Here is an 18,793-nt window from a genome sequence, read left to right as displayed (position 1 = left end):
TGCAGACTTAAGTTTCTGCCCACTTATAAGTGATTCACCAATTAGTGGAAATAATTTTTCACCATTGCCCCCATCCTCAAAAGGGACCGTACAGACTTGATAGACCAGCTGGTCTTTTCCTATCCATCTTTTTTCCACAAATAACTCTCTTAATTTTGAAACCTTCATTTAGGTTCAACCTGAACCTTCTCTGCTTCAGGAAAAATAGCCCTAATGTTTCTGAGTCTGAGGCACACCTCTAGCTACATGTTGCCAATCTGTGAACCATCCGTTACTGCCATTCTCTGCTTTCTATCCTTCAGCCATCCCTCTATCCATGACACCACTTTACCTTTAATACCATGGACCTTAACATAAGAAATAGGAGCAGGAGTAGGCCATTTGGCCCTTCGAGCCTGCTCCGCCATTCAATAAGATCATGGCTGATCTTCTACCTCATCTCCACATCCCTTGGTTCCCTTAATATCCAAAAATCTATCGATTTCGGTCTTGAATATACTCAATGACTGAGCCTCCACAGCCCTCTGGGGTAGAGAATTCCAAAGATTCACCACCCTCAGTGAAGAAATTTCTCCTCATCTCAGTCCTAAATGGCTGACCCCTTATTCTGAGACTGTGACTCCTGGTTCTAGACTCCCTAGCCAGGGGAAACATCCTCCCTGCATCTACCCTGTCCAGCCCTGTAAGAATTTTGTATGTTTCAATTAGATCACCTCTCATTCTTCTAAACTCTAGAGAATATTGGCCTAGTCTACTCAATCTCTCCTCATAGGACAATCCCCCCATCCCTGGAACCAGTCTGGTGAACCTTCGTTGCACTCCCTCTATGGCAAGTATATCCTTCCTTAGGTAAGGAGACCAAAACTGTACACAATACTCCAGGTGTGGTCTCACCAGGGCCGGTCTCACCAGGGCCCTATATAATTGCAGTAAGACGTCTAACAACTTTATCATTTTCTTTTTTAAAAGCACCAAATATATCACATCTACTGTGCTCAGTAGTTTTTTCGAAGAATTCCATTAGATTAGTCAAGCGTAACCTGGCCCTGACAAATCTATGATTACTGTCCCTAATTAGCCCATACTTCCTCTTTTTTTGTCAATTTTTCCCACCGGGGGAGGGATGTTAAGTGTTGTCGAATGAACACTTTAACTTTATTTCAAGCACTCCCAGGTCATTTATGACATAGCTAGATGCAGATTAAAATTCCTTCGGCTCTTCCCCAACAATGTTCCTCAGCCCCAACCTCATAAGAATACCCCACAATATTAACTATGGCACCAATACGGCATTTTTTTTATTTCCCACACCAATCATCCTGTAACCTTTCTGAATGAGATTGCCAATTAGGGTTGAATTGTGAGCAGTTTTGTGCTTTAGGCTTATGCCCATTAGGAGGTACTGAGACTGAGAAAACTCATTATGCTCAAGAGACTTCCATCCCATCAGCTTGAGTTGCATTTCAGTCCAGGCCCCAGAAGTGAAATACCAGTGTATTAAGCCCACTGTGCCGTGGCATTCCTCCTAGCCCATTACTTTTTAAAAGTGCTCGCTAATGTTATTCCTTATTTTTGCTTCTAGCAATTTTCTCACTAAAGGTGATCCTAACTGGTCAACTGTTACCCGTCTGGTCACATTCCTGTTTTTTTTTTTAAACAGCTCTTTCACAGGCATGATGGACCGAATGGCCTCCTTCTGTGCTGTATGATTCTGTGAACATTCACCACGCTCCAACCTTTTGATGCAGTTTCCATTTCAAAAACACCTGGGTACCTCCATTATTTCCTCACAAATTTATCAACTATAACTCCCATCGATCTTTAACACAGTTCCTTTCTAATATCCATATATAATTGATTAATTATTCCTCACATCCTCCTGCCATCCTACTTCATAAATATGGAAACAAAATACTTGTCAAGCATCCCCGTTATTCTTTTATTTTATGCTATCAGAATGTCACCTTGGTTAACTGCGGGTCCACCCCTTCTTTGACTATCCTCCTGCTTTTGATTTGCTTAAATAAGCCTTCGTTATTACTTTTATGTTGACCACTACTTGCTCTTGGTCCTGCTAAATTCCTAGAGGGCACTGGAAGCGGAGCTCTCCAATACTCAGCAAGAACTCAAGAGGTAGAGAAGGAGGGTGGCAAAACAAGAAAAAAATACATAAATACGTATGTTTAACCCCAGAAGTGTCTCCATCACGGTATACCAAAGGTGAGATGGGTAATATTCAAATGGATATTCAAACTCAAGTTTAACATCTTCAAAAAATAAGTGAACAGTTTTCATTTTGCATTTATTAAAAATATGTGCATTATGATTCCACACTGCAAGTTCTCAGCTAGCACATTAATAACAAGTTCCAAGTGGAGAAGAGGGATTTGGTTGAGTCATCCAGGTACATCTATCAGGTAGTCAGAATGCAGTATTGGTACAGCCTCTCAATCAACTAACAGATGTACAGGGGCTCTAAAAAGGACAACAAAATTTAAATGGCATGGTGAGGGATTTTTTCATTACAATAATGTAGAATTACTATAATGGAAAAAAAAATAAGTGGTACGAACCTTAAATATTGACTCCAGATTAGTATCAGGTGAATTGTTTTTTCTTTCATTCAAAAGAAGTAGTTTGACAAAGTATTCTCAGTTCTGTTGCTTTGTGGAGTTTTTTTTATTCATTCACAGGATGTGGGTATCGCTGGCAAGGCCAGCATCTTATGCAAAATAAGGGAGTGAAGGGTTATGGGGAGCGGGCAGGGAAATGGCTTTGAGCCCAAGTTCAGACATGATCCTATTGAATGGCAGAGCAGGCTCAAGGAGCCAGGTGGCCTATTCCTGCTCCTATTTCTTATGTTCTTATTTATTGCCCATCCCTAACTGCCCTTGGTGGTGAGCTGCAGTCCATGTGGTGAAGGTACTCCCACAATGCTGTTAGGGAGGGAGTTCCAGGATTCCGATCCAGCGACATTGAAGGAACAGCAATATATTTCCAAGTCAGGATGGTGTGCGAGTTGGAAGGGAACTTGGAGATGGTGGTGTTCCCATGCGCCTGCTGCCCCTGTCCTTCTAGGAGGTAGAGGAAGCAGGTTTGGGAGGTGATGTCAAAGAAGCCTTGGCAGGTTGCTGCAGTGCATCTTGTAGATGGTACATATTGCAGCCACGGTGCACTGTTGGTGGGGGGAGTGAATGGGATGCCAAATCAAGCGGGCTGCTTTGTCCTGGGTGGTGTCGAGCTTCTTGAGTGTTGTTGGAGCTGCACTCATCCAGGCAATTGGAGAGTATTCCATCACACTCCTGACTCGAGCCTTGTAGATGGTGAAAGGCTTTGGGGAGTCAGGAGGTGAGTCACTCGCCACAGAATACTCGGTCTCTGACCTGCTCTTATAGCCATAGTATTTATGTGGCTGGTCCAGTTAAGTTTCTGGTCAATGGTGACTCCCAGGATGTTGATGGTGGGGGATTCAACGATGGTAATGCCACTGAATGTCATGAGGAGGTGGTTAGACTCTCTCTTGTTGGAGATGGTCATTGCCTGGCACTTGTATGGCACGAATGTTACTTGCCACTTACCAGCCCAAGCCTGAATGTTATCCAGGTCTTGCACATTCTCTATTTTGTCAACCATGCATTTATGTCAAGTGGTGTAAACAATGGCGACCACATCTGCTTCTTTACATTGGCATCAATGCGCCAATATACTGCGAATTGATTGCGAACAGTATTACTTTTTGTTATCAGTCTTCACACAATTCTCATTAGGTTTTTAAGCATAAATATATAGAGTGAAAAAATAGTTAATCTCCCCATTTTTCTGCATGGGCCTTCTGTATTGTTCAAGGGCCTTCACCATTTAAAAAAGAGATTACATGCAGCACAGTAGATTGGATCCTCTGTAATCTATAGTGAATCTCTGCAAAGAATTTTGCAATTAGCTAGGTCTCCAAAGAGTTATCTAGGTATTAACCAGAAACTCTTTGCAGGCTGAAATTTCCTTCTAGCAATAGTGTTAAATGCAAGTCCTGTAAGAGTGCCACTTAAGTAAAAGTTTCAAGTAAGAAGGTAAAACATAATAAAGTGATCCATGGAACTTAAATGTTTAAATTAATTGCAAAGTATTTTTAATAATTTTTAATAGAAGGTTCTGGAAAATTGATATTCTTGAAAGTTTTCTAGGGGCTGATTTCATCACCACTTAAATGTCTGCATTTTTTCCTTCTTCAAAAGATTTACATTCCATCACATCTCTTCACTCCTTCTCCATTATAACACACTATTTGGTGAACTCCCAAAACATTTCATACATGACACCAAGAACTGTATACCCAAATATCCATTTATAATAATAAAAATCTTGCATCGATGCACATTTCCAATCAGCTTTTTCCATTATAAATTTCTATATCCACTTTTATAATGGAAACTACCTACAAGCCCACTTCACCCAAGGATGGCATTTGGCCTCGACTCCCCTATGCAACGCCACTGGAGATCAACTGCAGATAAAGGTCATTGATTTACAGTTGTCGCAAAATAATAGACAAAGTTAGATCAAATTCACCTATCAAAAGATGAGTACAAGTGCCCTCAGCTTACCTCAGTTTGAAGTATGGCAGCTCTCTGTTCTTTGGCAGTGAGTGATTCTTTGAGAACCTCAATGTGTTGTTTACAATCAGAATTTTGATTATTCAATGTTTCGAGCTTGGTTTGTAAGGCAAGGAGTTCAGATTCCTTCTTGGACAAATCCTGTTTTAACTGATCAATCTGTAATTAAAAACAAATACACCATCATAAAATACAGAACTATGAAAATGGCCATTTCTAAAAAAAGGTAATTAATGCAGCATTTCTCCAAATCGTATAGCTTAAATCAGTATCCTCCCTTCACATACCAGTTCGATAGCTTAATCAGCCCAGTACAGTCATTTGTTGTCATTATCTGACAAAGAGAAACTAAAAATGATATTTCAAAATATCTATAATTTAATCCTTCAGCACCAAGAAATGAATATTTAGCCAATGCTTCATGAATTATACACAATATAAATCAAGAGGGATAAAATACACAAGCATCCAATACCTTCTTTATAAACCAAACTGAATTGAAGTAGGTTAATGAATCAATATATTGGTTATGACTGTCTCTTAAGAGTGCAGGAAGAACACTGGAATTTATTAATTTGGCCTTTTAATAAATCACATTATATTTACAACAGTGTGCTTAAGCCAAATGACATTAAAATCCACACATACAGCAACACTTGCACAAACATACTAATCACTTTAAATCAAAATCAAGTAAAACACTTTGTGTGTCCTTACTTTGTTTTTAACGGTGAAGCAAATAAAGAGTGTGAGTGGCACCGTGGACATTGACAGACGAAAAAGACCACGGTCCATTTAGTCCGCCTCCACCATCCTGGTAGCTGCATGATACAAATGCACCAAATGTGTCATTTTCAAAGAAAACTTCACTTATGGCATTTGGCTACAATTGTTCAAGTATTTTAAGGTGGTTAAAAGGTCTCAAGTTAGTGCCAAAGAACACCATAATATTAACCCTACTGTTTTACTGAACTGGGAAAGGTGATTAAAGACTCCGCTTTGAATTACAGTGCAACTGCTCATATTAACTCCCAGGATTTGAAGAAAACACGAATGTATTAAAAAGCTCATGTAAAAATTACGCCAGTGGTCCCATTTCCACTGCAATCTCTGGTTGTAAATGATCAGCAAGGAATTTCCAAGACACTTGATCTAAGGACCGTCAGTGTCTACACAAACTACACAGTCATCCACATTGTATATTCTAAGGATTTCACCAGAAGTATGATCAATGTGCAAACTACTCATTTCAGTGTCAAGATGGCAGACAGCAATGGCGAGTGAATAGAAAAAGTGTAGTAAATGTATGAAGCAAAGAACAATGCTGCACTTATACTTCAGTTACAGGTCTGAAATCACAGTATAGATTCAATTAGACAGTACGCAGCTCATAATGCCTGGCTGGAACTGTATTTACCCTACTCAGCAGTTAAAATGTAAATATTAAGACAGTGCGGCAGGAGCTTCCACATTAACTCCAGGGCCACGGGACCACTTTTCACGTTATATTTAATCTATATTTTATTAAAATATCTTGCATAGTGTCCTTAAACCTTGCTTTCTGTTGTCGAAATGTTTGGTCATACTTTCATGTTACCAATTAACAATGGGAAAAGCTATGTTAATTGGTATATCAATATTTGCCATTCATAAGACGTAGGAGCAGGAGTAGGCCATTTGGCCCCTCGAGCCTGCTCCGCCATTCAATAAGATCATGGCTGATCTGATCTTGGCCTCAACTCCACTTCCCTGCCCGATCCCCATAACCCTCGACTCCCTTACCTTTCAAAAATCTGTCTATCTCCACCTTAAATATATTCAATGACCCAGCATTGATCCCTGCTGCACCCCACTAGTTACAGTTTGCCAACCTGAAAATGATCCATTTATCCCGACTCTCTTTTTCAATTTTGCTTCGTCAACTCTCACCGTTCTGGTTCGTCGACATACCAATTGAATCACTCAAAATACCTTTTCAAACAATTTTTGGCCACCATTTTATTTTCAGTAACTGAAATTTCATGGGGTTTAAACAAAATGAAAACATTCAAAAATTATATATTTCACAACAACATGATTACATTTATCAACTGAATTGTTTTGGCTCTTTTAAATCAGGCACGCCAGTCTCCAGGATCTAGGGGCTCACTGTCTGGCGTGCCACAAATTCACTGGCTCTATCACATTTTGGGTCTCCGGCTAAGAAAATCTTCTTTATTCCACTGCCTGCTTGGTTCCACTCTGCCCACCTCTGCTGCTAAATTTAAAATACCTCCAATACTCTCTATTTTCCTTGTCTGTCCCCTTCCCCACCACCCCACTTTCGTCCATGAAAGTTTCTTCCTGGTCGAGAAAACTGCTCCATTTAATAAATAAAAAATCAAAGCCAGTAAACTTGTGGTTTTCACAGAATACTGGGAGAAGCGGTGGAATTCAATGCCCAAAGGACCAGTAAAAATCTCAATACCGTTTAATGAAAATGGAATGTGACTTATTTAGTTACTGTAAATCAGTGGGACTGATAATGAACAAATATACATTGTTATAATCCTTGCAGCTTCAAACCCACAGTGTGAAACTACCTCCTCCAGGTCTCAGACCACTTCTCCCTGGAGTCAGGTCAGAGCACAACTCTGAATTTGTATTGGAATTTTAGTATTGCTGTGAAGCAGAAACCATGGCCGCGATTTTGCCGACCGAGGTGGGTCCGGGGCGGCTGGGGTCAGTGTTGCGGTCCCAGCCCGCACTCTCCGAGCGATTTTTCATTGATTAGGCTGGTTAAGCCCGCCCTGTGCGTTTTCCGGCCAATTAAAAGGAAGCGGGTCTGATGACGTCATTTGATGACACGTCATCAGCCGGTTTCGTTAAAGGGGCCATGTCCAAATTGATCTCGACCGTTCTGCTGTCAGTATTCTACAGCATTGGAGTGCTGCAAACACTGACAATCACTGCACAAAGGTGCACGGCTGCACCCAGGCTCTCCCATGACTTCCTCCATGTGGAGGGAGTCACAGCACGCAGGGAGGTCCTCTTCCCTTCCTATAGGCAGAAGAGACCTCCCCAGGAGACCAACGCAGCCTGGTTGCACATTGCACAGGAGGGCACAAGCAGGGATGTGGTCAGGTGGACCAGGCTGCAGTGGCGCAAACCTTTCACTGATCTGAGCAGATCAAGAAACGTTACTGCAAAGCCACACTCAACCTCATCCTGCTGTGCCTCTCATCACATCCCCATCACTCTGCCTTCCCTACCCTACTCCTGCACATCCTTACACACACCAACTTACCTTGCACCTCCACCCATCCCTCTCTATCCACATTATCACTTCCCCGTCTCACTAGCCACCCCTCACGCTCACCCTCAACCTACTGCAAGCATACGAACTAACAACACACAAGGGTAGGCACCTGGGTGCTTTAGCCAATGTTCATGTGAAGTTTCTGTTTATGTGTTGCCAAACACTGAAATCTATATTTTCACCACTTTACCTTATTGGACAGATCTGTGCTCACCATTGGAAGTGTCTTAGTGAGTTCCAGTGAATGTTAAGACATAATTCTCCCCCCGCCCCCCAATTGTGATGAGTGTGAAAGGAATGGCTTGGACATTGTAGGGATGCTTTATGGTGCAGGTGTGGGATGGTGTCAACCTGCCGCATCATGTGGCAGCCAGGACGTACAGCATCAAGTGAAGTAAATCTGGCTATGGTGATGTCATCGCTGGCCTCCCGGGCAGCAATGTTGTCGGGTGCTGATTCCCTTTGTCCTGTGCAGCATCAGGCGATTGAGGAGAAGTTTGGTATTTTTGCTGGTGATGTTGGTGCGCCTGGTGATGTTGGTGCTGGGGCTGATCATGGAGGGATTCAGAGGACCAAGGTGAATTTTTTTCAAGGGCACTGATGGTGCTGGAATAAATGGCAGCTGAAGTTGAGATGACAGAAGCGATCTGGCAATGGTGAGAGAGCTTGCTCCAAGGAGGTGACAGTGGATAGAGAGTTTAATCCAAACACTTCCAAACTGCATACAGCTCAAAGGTGTCTTCCAAGTCCTGAAGGCTCGAGCTTCTGACATTGAAAAGTGACCCACTGTGAAATGATAGCTGCAAAAGTGGTATGAAAGCTGTCACCTATTCACAGCAATGGGGAGACAGAGAACCCGACCTACTTACCCGACGTGATCTCCAAACGACGTGAACCCCGTTAAAGAAGTGGTAAAATAGAAATAGGCTGGCAAAATAGTAGTTAACAAACGTTTAACAAGCATTTAACTATCTTAAATGCCTCCATCACTTGGTGTCGGGTCTGTTCTGAAATCACAGACCCGACACTTTGGAAACTTACATGGAGGTAGGTTTGGAGTGGGTCAATCATTTCGATTTTGACAGCGGACCTGCCTCCAAACCCGCACTCTGAGTGCTGGCAAAATCGCGGCCTGTGTAGCAGCAATACTGTCGTTGAAATACAAACACCCCCAAACAGAAATAACAACAAAAAAAACTGGAAAAAAAAAAAATCTAGGCCATGGTTTTCTGCCTCACCAACTCACAATTTTCCTGTCCATTAAAATGAACAGGGAGGAAATACCTAGGCTTGTGAATGCACAAACAGAAAACTCCAACCACAGTTTCAAAGGAAGCTACCCACAAACCAAAGTAAAGTGCTCGAGAAGAGCAGCCATGGGAGAGTGAACACAAAATTATTAAAAAATTATTAAGGGCAGGGGTGGGGAGCAAAAGCTTCTCAGTGTCCTGGTCAATATTCCTCCTTCAATCAAACACTCAAAGAAAGATGAACTGATCTTTGAGCTCATTGCTGTTTGTGGGATCTTGTGGTGCTCAACATGACTGCAGCGTCCAATACTTCAATGGCCGCATGCCGGACTCCTGGGTTACAACAGGTGTGTAATTAGAACACTTTGCCCCCCCCCCCACCCCACCCTCGGACACACAGCCTCCCTTTCTTTATTTAAAAAAAAGACACAATATGAATTTTAACTCTACCTTTTCTTGAAAAACTTGAGAACTTGAGAAACTGCTAGAAGCAAAAGCAAAAGAATCCTCAGTATAACTGACTGAGCCATACTGATGAATCCTGGGAAGTCTGAGCATGCTGAGACTACATCATCCAAAGACAGCGCCACAGCTTTGCACAAAAATAGCAACTCAAAGTAACTGCTTTGGACAGACGTTGAGGCATACAAGTAAAAATTATACTGAAGATATTAAAAAGGCACAAAAGATGATTTAATGGATGAATTTAAACATGTAATTGTGAAATAAACAACTTTTTTATTTTGGACATTAGAAATTTCAGCTACTGAAGAAAATAGTGATTTATGAGATAGAAAAAATTGAGAATCGTGCGAACTCAAGGGGCCAAATTGCACAGAGTAATAAGTTTGCATTAGGGTTTCCCATTAGAAATGTGGATATAGGAATTTACAATGGTAAAGGTTGACACAGAGTGTGATAAAAACATTACAACAAGAAATCAAGCGGCACAAACAGGAACCACACAGATGTAAGATTTTTAATATAGTATAGGTTCTAAAAATGTTTTAATTACTTCGCGGGATGTGGGCATTGCTGGCAAGCCCAACATTTATTGCCCATCCCAACTTACCCTTGAGAAGGTGGTGGTGAGCTGCCTTCTTGAACCGCTGCAGTCAGTGTGGTGAAGGTACTCCCACAGTGCTGTTAGGGAGGGAGTTCCGGGATTTTGACTCAGCGACGATGAAGGATCAGCGATATATTTCGAAGTCAGGATGGTGTGTGACATGGAGGGGAACTTGGAGATGGTGGTGTTCCCATGCACCTGCTATTCTAGTCCTTCAAAGTGGTAGAGGTCGCGGGTTTGGGAGGTGCTGTCGAAGAAGGCTTGGCGAGTTGCTGCAGTGCATCTTGTAGATGGTACATACTTCAGCCACGGTGCGCCAGTGGTGGAGGGAGTGAATGTTTAAGGTGGTGGATGGGGTGCCAATCAAGCAGACTGCTTTGTCTTGGATGGTGTCAAGCTTCTTGAGTGTTGTTGGAGCTGCACTCATCCAAGCAAGTGGAGAGTATTCCATCACACTCCTTACTTGTGCCTTGTAGATGGTGGAAAGGCTTTGGGGAGTCAGGCGGTGAGACACTCACCACAGAATGCCCAACCTCTGACCTGCTCTTATAGCCACAGTATTTATGTGGCTGGTCCAGTTAAGTTTCTGATCAATGGTGACCCCAGGATGTTAATTATGGGGGATTCAATGATGGTAATGCCATTGAATGTCAAGGGGAAGTGGTAATATTCTCTCTTGTTGGAGATGGATATTGTCTGGCACTTAAGTGGCATGAATGTTACAGGAAACTTTCGTTTAACCGGAGGTTAAATGTCTGGAAAGCTCTATCTACCGGCAAAATTCAAGAGCCATTTCCTACAAGTTTTTTTTACTTCTCATTGCTTTTTTTTTTCCAGTCAGACTCTGCAAGGTCTAGCTGAAGCTGTTGCTTAGCTACAGAGATGCTTTTAAGATGCGGCCGACTGTTTTGAAGCACAGGGTTTGTTGATTCACACGGAGCTCAAAAGCTCCGTATGTTTTAACATTAGCGCTGGTTTCTACGGCAGTTTTGATGGTACGGCACCAGCTCGGTCCCATCAGTGCCGGATACCAGAAAGTTTCCTGTACTTGCCACTTGCCCAAGCCTGGATGTTGTTGAGGTCTTGCTACACACTGGCACAGACTGCTTCATTATCTAAGGAATTACGAATGCAACTGAACACTGTGCCATCATCAGCGAACATCTTCACTTCTGGTCATTGATGAAGCCACTTAAGATGGTTGGGCCTAGGACACTGTCCTGAGGAACTCCTGCAGCGATGTGCTGGGGCTGAGATGATTGGCTTCCAACAACCACAACCATCTTCCTTTGTGCTAGGTATGACTCCAGCCAGTGGAGAGTTTTCCTCATGATTCCCATTGACTTCAATTTTACTCGGGCTCCTTGGTGCCACACTCGGTCAAATGCTGCCTTGCTGTCAAGAGCAGTCACTCTCACCTCATCTCTGGAATTCAGCTCTTTGTCCATGTTTGGATCAAGGCTGTAGTGAGGTCTGGAGCAGAGTGGTTCTGGCGGAACCCAAACTGAACATCGGTGAGCAGGTTATTGGTGAGTAAGTGCCGCTTGATAACACTGTCGACGACACCTTCCATCACTTTGCTGATGATTGAGAGTAGTCTGATGGGGCAGTAATTAGTCGGGATGGATTTGTCCTGTTTTTTTTTTGTGGACAGGACATACCTGGGCAATTTTCCACTTTGTCGGGTAGATGCCAGTGTTCTGGCTGTACTGGAACAGCTTTGCCAGAGCTGCAGCTAGTTCTGAAGCACAAGTCTTCAGCACTACAGCCGGGCTGTTGTTGGGGCCCACAGCCTTTGCTGTATCTTGATATCACATGGAGTGAATCGAATTGGCTGAAGACTGGCATCTGTGATGGTGGAGACCTCAGAAGGTGGCCGAGATAGATTATCCACTCGGCACATCTGGCCGAAGATGGTTGCAAACGCTTCACACGTGTTGACAGGTCATCTGCACGGCCCACGAAAAAGCAATTGCAGGCGCAGAGTTGATTGGCCAGCAATTGCGTACGGAAATGTTACGGTTGATGCAAACAGGCGCAGGGCCTGTTTTCATCAGCGTAAGGGGATACCTCAGGCACGTTTGTTCATTTTCATCTCAGAAATCACACAGTTTAATTGTATCAACTGAGTTTTTCAATGTTTCAGCAAATAAGAGTTTTAATGATTCTGAACATTTTTATCAAAAAGTTACATTTTTAGTGAAGTTGTTGGGGATGAAGTTAATTAAGATTTAAATTCCAATGCTGTAAATTGTAATTAAATCTGATTATGGGATTCCCTTCTCAAATGATTAAATTTAATTCCATTTTGTGTTTGGAGGACCAGGCCCACGGATCCCAGGTACACTTCCGCACAGACTGCGTCCCTGGGATCCGTAGGCCATTATGCTGCCCTCTGCCTTGCAGCGCCAGACCGCAAGTTTTCGCAGGAGGGCTGCCATCAGGCAGGTAGGTAGGGAGGTGCGCTTCCGACCGCAATTTTTGGCCAATGAAAAGACCTTTGTTCTGCGAATGTTGACCATCAGGGTTCTATTTTTTCTGATCAATTCTTTTTATACAATCTGAACATAGGCCTTTTATAAGGGATATTATTGAGGGCAGAAAAATAAATACTACTTTCACCTCAAAAGGTCACTGTTGAATGGAAGGATTTGTAACATTTTTAAGAATCTATAAAACACAAAATTAATAATAAATGGGTCTGGTGAAAGAGCTTTGTGGCGTTTCATCAGAATGTTCTTGTGCTGATGAGGGACAAGATAGGCTCATATTGTTGAAAGTCCATTTTATAAATTTTTAAATAGACAATGACAAGCATATTGGAATACTTGTTTTCTGAAATCTAATTTAAAAATCTAAGAAATACGAAGTCTTTCTGTGGGGTTATTTTGCTCAATTAGTGCAGTTCAAAGGTTAATAACACTTAGCATTTTTTGATTCAGAGATAGCTTATAAAGAACTACAAAAAAGCACAGCCTGAGGCAACGTTTTCATGGGCCTCGTTATCGCTTATCTGCCACAATCTTTCCATTTTGCCCAGCATTTATTTTATGAACCCAGTATTTCAAATTCTGTTAACAAAAAATTCAAAGCCCAAATCACAAACCCAGTTAGCTTGTTTATATTTTTACCTTGCCAAGGTTAATTACTTTATAACTGACATATGAATGGGCAAATTCACAGAATCTGTTTAGAATTGCACTGGGGTATCCACAAGGAGTCATTTCTTTTAACTTTTAGCGTTTCTTCAAAGTGGACCGTGACAGTTTAAGTAGCAATGCAAAATGAAAATAGAGAAACATCAAGCGATTTGTTCATTCTTCACGAAAGCACACCAAACATGACAACTCAACGGATCAACCTTAGCCATTTTACCTCCTGCAGTCAACATATTAATTAAAAGTGATATATATAAAATTCTTACACTACGTAGCATCATGCCTTAAGCATGCAATTCACATCTGTCATACTTTTAACAATTGTCTTAAATAATCATTATCTGTTCCGTTAAGGACATGCTCAAATATTTGATCACTAAACAGCTAGGAAAAGTTACCACTCCTAATCAGGAATCTGCAACCCTCACAAAATCAAGCAATCGAATCACAATTTCTTTTTTTGAAAGCAGCTAATCTGGAAATAGCAATAACCACAAAACATGTACAAACCAATGACAACAGCGCAGGCCCTCCAGCAGGCCATTCAGTCCAGATATTTATATTTCCACACCCCTCTCCCATCTTGGGATTTTCCCTACTATTGCCTCCAACTTCATTCCTTCAAGTCCAAGGCGCCCGACACAACTGATTTGGCCATCCATCGGTAGATCTATCTAGACCACATCAAGCATCCTTGGGCCTTGCTCTCCTCTGCCAAAACCACGCACAACTCCAGCATCATCCTGAAATGCAAAGATAACCCCTGGCCTCTTTTTTCCACTACAGGAAACTTCGCGGTATCTGGCACCGACGGGACCGAGCTGGTGCCGTTAGATCAAAACTTCCAGATAGACCAGCGCTAATGTTGAAGGATACGGAGGTTTCCATCTCCGTATCTGACAACAAACACTGTTGCTTAGCAACAGCTTGTAAACACTCAGCCCGTACCTTGGAAGCGTCTCTGAAGCTGTTGCTAAGCTACAGAGACGCTTTCCACAGCCTGACTGTTTAAAAAAATGCGAGTGGAAGAAAAAAAACCTACCAAAACGGCTGCTGATTTCTGCTGTTAGATCGAGGTTTCCGGACATACAACCTCCGGATAAACCAAAGTTTCCTGCACCAACCATACCTCCCTTAAATCCCTCTCTCCTGTCCCCACCCCCTCACCTCCAACAAGTACGAGGAATTCATGGTATTTTTTGTCACCAAGATGGAGACCATCCATTCAGCTGCCTGTCACTTCCTCACAATCCCCCCTTTCCCCCAAGACCACCAAGCCAAACTTCTCCCCCTTGCCCTAGCCCTGAACCTACAACTTTCTCTTAGGAACATAGGAACAGGAGTAGGCCACTTAGCCCCTCGAGCCTGTTCCGCCATTCAATGAGATCATGGCTGATCGGGAACCTAACTCCATATACCCGCCCTTGGCCCATATCCCTTAATACCTTTGGTTAACAAAAATCTATCAATCTCAGATTTCAAATTAACTGATCTAGCATCAATTGCCGTTTGCGGAAGAGAGTTCCAAACTTCTACCACCCTTTGTATGTAGAAGTGTTTCCTAATTTCACTCCTGAAAAGTCTGGCTCTAATTTTTAGACTCTGCCCCCTAGTCCTAGAATTCCCCAACCAGTGGAAATAGTTTCTCTCTATCGACCCTATCTGTTCCCTTTAATATCTTGAAAACTTTGATCCAATCACCCCTTAACCTTCTAAATTCTGGGGAATACAACCCTAATTTATGTAATCTCTCCTTGTAATTTAACCCTTGCAGTCCGGGTATCATTCTGGTAAACCTACGCTGCACTCCCTCCAAGGCCAATATATCCTTCCTAAGGTGTGGTGCCCAGAACTGCTCACAGTACTCCAGGTGTGGTCTAACCAGGTTTGTACAGCTGCAGCATAACTTCTGCCCCCTTGTAGTCTAGTCCTCTAGATATAAAGGCCAGCATCCCGTTAGCCTTTTTGATTATTTTTTGTACCTGTTCATGACATTTTCTGTGTACCTGGACCCCCAAGTCTCTTTGGACCTCCACTGTTTTTAGCTCTTCACCATTTAGAAAGTACCCTTTTCTGTCCTAACTCCCCTCATGCCCTCTACGAGCGCATCGTACCCATAGGACCGACATCCTGCTCTCGACCTGATTCCCACTAAACTGCTCTCCATCCCAGTTCCATTCCCGGCCCACATGTTTTCTGTGATATAAATGGTTTCCTCCCTGATATACCTATCAATTCATCCAATGAAAAGCGACGAGTTAAGAAAGTAACTATAGGTTTTTATTGGCTAAATAACAGAGCCCACCCTCGTGGGTGATCGGATACAACAAGGAGGAATGCCAGCCAGTCGACTACCTTTATACCTGGGCAGGTAGGTGGAGTCATGGGCGGAGTCAGCAGTGGTCAGCCCAGGTATAGCAGCGTGACAAGAGGCGACCTCGTATAGTGATACAACAGTGTGAACAGTGATAACCATAGAGTAACGATATAACAGTGATAACTATAGTGTAACGATAGTGAACGATAAAAGTGGTTTACCACATTCACCCCTTGTTTAGATTTGAGTCCGGCGGGGTGAAGTGTACTACCAGTTCTGGTATGTCAGTCTGTCCGGAGGCCTCGTAAGCCTTTCTGATCGTCGCAGCGGCGGTGTTGCATTATCCGGTGTTAATGCTGGTGTCTGCGTGGTCGGCGAAGGCTCGTGGGGTTCCGGCATGCCGTCTACCTGGGCTGGAATTGGGGGGGTGGTGGGGGGGGGGGTGAAGGTGGTGTCTCCGGAGTGCCCGAGGGTGCGAGGTCTCGTAAGGAGACTGTGTCCTCCCACCCGTCTGGGTATGCCACATAGGCGTACTGGGGGTTGGCGTGCAGGAGGTCCACCCTCTCGACCAGGGGGTCCGTTTTATGGGCCCTCACGTGCTTTCGCAGCAAGACGGGCCCCGGAGAGGTCAGCCAGGTTGGTAGCGTGGTTCCCGTAGTCGACTTCCTGGGGAAAGCAAACATTCGTTCATGGGGGGTGGCGTTGATGGCAGTGCAAAGTAGTGACCGGGTGGAATGCAGCGCTGCCGGGAGGACTTCCTGCCAGCGGGAGGTTGGGAGGCCCTTAGACTTTAAGGCTAAGAGGACGGCCTTCCATACCGTCGCGTTCTCTCTTTCCACCTGGCCGTTCCCTCGGGGGTTGTAGCTGGTGGTCCTGCTTGCAGCAATACCTCTCGCTAGTAGGAACTGACGGAGTTCCTCGCTCATGAAGGAGGAGCCCCGGTCACTATGTATATAGTTTGGGAACCCGAACAAGGCGAAGAGGTCGTTCAGGCATTTAATGACCGTGGTACTGGTCATGTCTGGGCAGGGGAAGGCAAAGGGGAAACGGGAGTACTCATCAACAATGTTGAGGAAGTACACATTACGGTCAGAGGACGGGAGGGGCCCCTTAAAGTCGATGCTCAGGCGCTCGAAGGGGCGGGTGGCCTTGATCAGGCTTGCTCTGTCCGGCCTAAAGAAGTGCGGTTTGCACTCGGCACAGGTCTGGCAGTTCCTGGTCATGGTCCTGACCTCCTCGATGGAGTAGGGCAGGTTGCGGGCCTTAATGAAGTGGTAAAGTCTGGTGACCCCGGGGTGGCAGAGGTCGTTGTGGAGGGTCTGAAGTCTATCACTTTGCGCGCTGGCGCATGTAATTCGTGACAGAGCATCGGGGGGTTCGTTCAGCTTACCTGGCCGGTACAAGATATCATAATCATAGGTGGAGAGCTTGATTCTCCACCTCAAGATCTTGTCATTCTTGATTTTGCCCCTCAGCTTGTTATTTTTTTACTTTCTTAACTCGTCGCTTTTCATTGGATGAATTGATAGGTATATCAATTTTATTGGCTAAATAACAGAGCCCACCCTCGTGGGTGATCGGATACAACAAGGAGGAATGCCAGCCAGTCGACTACCTTTATACCTGGGCAGGTAGGTGGAGTCATGGGCGGAGTCAGCAGTGGTCAGCCCAGGTATAGCAGCGTGACAAGAGGCGACCTCGTATAGTGATACAACAGTGTGAACAGTGATAACCATAGAGTAACGATATAACAGTGATAACTATAGTGTAACGATAGTGAACGATAAAAGTGGTTTACCACACTCCCCTCAGGAACTATTCGCCTCTCTTTGAAAACTGCTGTCATCACCCACCTGAAAAAAAATCACACTCGATCCCTCTGTCCTTGCAAACTACCACATCTTCTTCAACCTCTGGAAAGTTCTTAAAACATGTCGTAACCTCCCAAATCCATGCATATCTTTCTCACAGCTCCAGGTTTGAATCAGGTTTCTGACCTTGCTACAGCACTGGTGCAGCTTTAATCAATACTACAAATGTCATCCTGTGACTGTAGTACAGTCTTCTCATCCTTTCTACAACCTTTTGACACAGCCGACAACACCATCTCCGACAACACAGTGAATCCTTCATTGGCTAGCTCAGTGAGAGTGCTCTTGCTTGGTTCCACTCTTACCAATCAGATCATAGCCAATGAATCGCCAACAATTGCTTCTCTTCCCACTCTCACACCATTACCTCTGGATTCCCCCAATGATCTATCCTTAGCCCACTCCTGTTCCTCATCTGCAATCTGTCCTTTGGCAACATCATCTGAAGGCATGGCATCAAGGTCCACATGTACACTGACGACACCCAGCTCCACCTCTCCACCACCTCTCTCGACCACTCCGCCGTCTGTATTATCAGCTTGCTTGTCCAACATCCAGTTATGGATGAGCCACAATTTCCTCCAGTTAATCTTTGGGAAGAGTGAAACTAATGTTTTCAGCCCCCGGCACAAACTCCAAGCCTTTGCCACCTCGGCATCCCATTTGTATTGTTGTAAGCAAAAGTAGTGAAGATAGTACATGTCCCACATTCAAATACTGACAGATGAAATGCATTATTTTGAGCTGCCATTTCAAACCCCAGTTATAAAATGCATACAAATTTATAGAATATTATTACATTCGACTGTTTGCACACAAGCAATTTTAACAAGCGAACACTCGGTCTCCAATTAAAAACCACATGAAACATTTTAAATGTTGTTTTCTTTTCGTTATCTTGTCAGCTGTGCTAAAAAGAAAATTGGTTAAATAAGGCTTTTGTAAAGGATCTAATGATAAAATGATGTCCCAGTACAATAACTGATAAGTCATCTTTTCCACACAGCAGGGACCTTATACTGCAACATTTTAACCCTTAGAATACTGGCAACAGAATTCCACGCTCTGATGAAACTCCACGTAGGTCTTTCAACAGACCATGAATTTTTAATTTAACTTTTTTGTTACGTTTTCAGCTCATAAACTGTGATTCTAAAGCAAACAGTAATATTGCAGTAATGTTTATAGGAGGTATAATTTTGAAGAGCAAATATCCTTACACG

At 43.5% G+C, this 18,793-nt stretch overlaps 1 protein-coding gene across 6 annotated transcripts in view; it reads right to left on the bottom strand.

The window, feature by feature from the left end:
* LOC147111092 (ERC protein 2) overlaps positions 1-18,793 on the bottom strand; it is an 885,067-nt gene that overhangs the window by 586,573 nt on the left and 279,701 nt on the right. For all 6 annotated transcript variants that reach the window (XM_086001631.1, XM_086001634.1, XM_086001633.1 and 3 more), the window contains exon 7: positions 4,602-4,769. In XM_086001631.1, coding sequence (XP_085857757.1) covers positions 4,602-4,769 — 168 coding nt within the window. The remainder of the gene's footprint in view (positions 1-4,601; positions 4,770-18,793) is intronic.

This window comes from Somniosus microcephalus, chromosome 11 (genome assembly GCF_052327205.1).
Source record: "Somniosus microcephalus isolate GS21.2 chromosome 11, FLI_Smic_1.0, whole genome shotgun sequence".
In the NCBI taxonomy this organism is placed as follows: Eukaryota; Metazoa; Chordata; class Chondrichthyes; order Squaliformes; family Somniosidae; genus Somniosus; species Somniosus microcephalus.
Note: the sequence above shows the minus strand (reverse complement) of the source record. Positions and strands in the feature narration are given on the sequence as shown.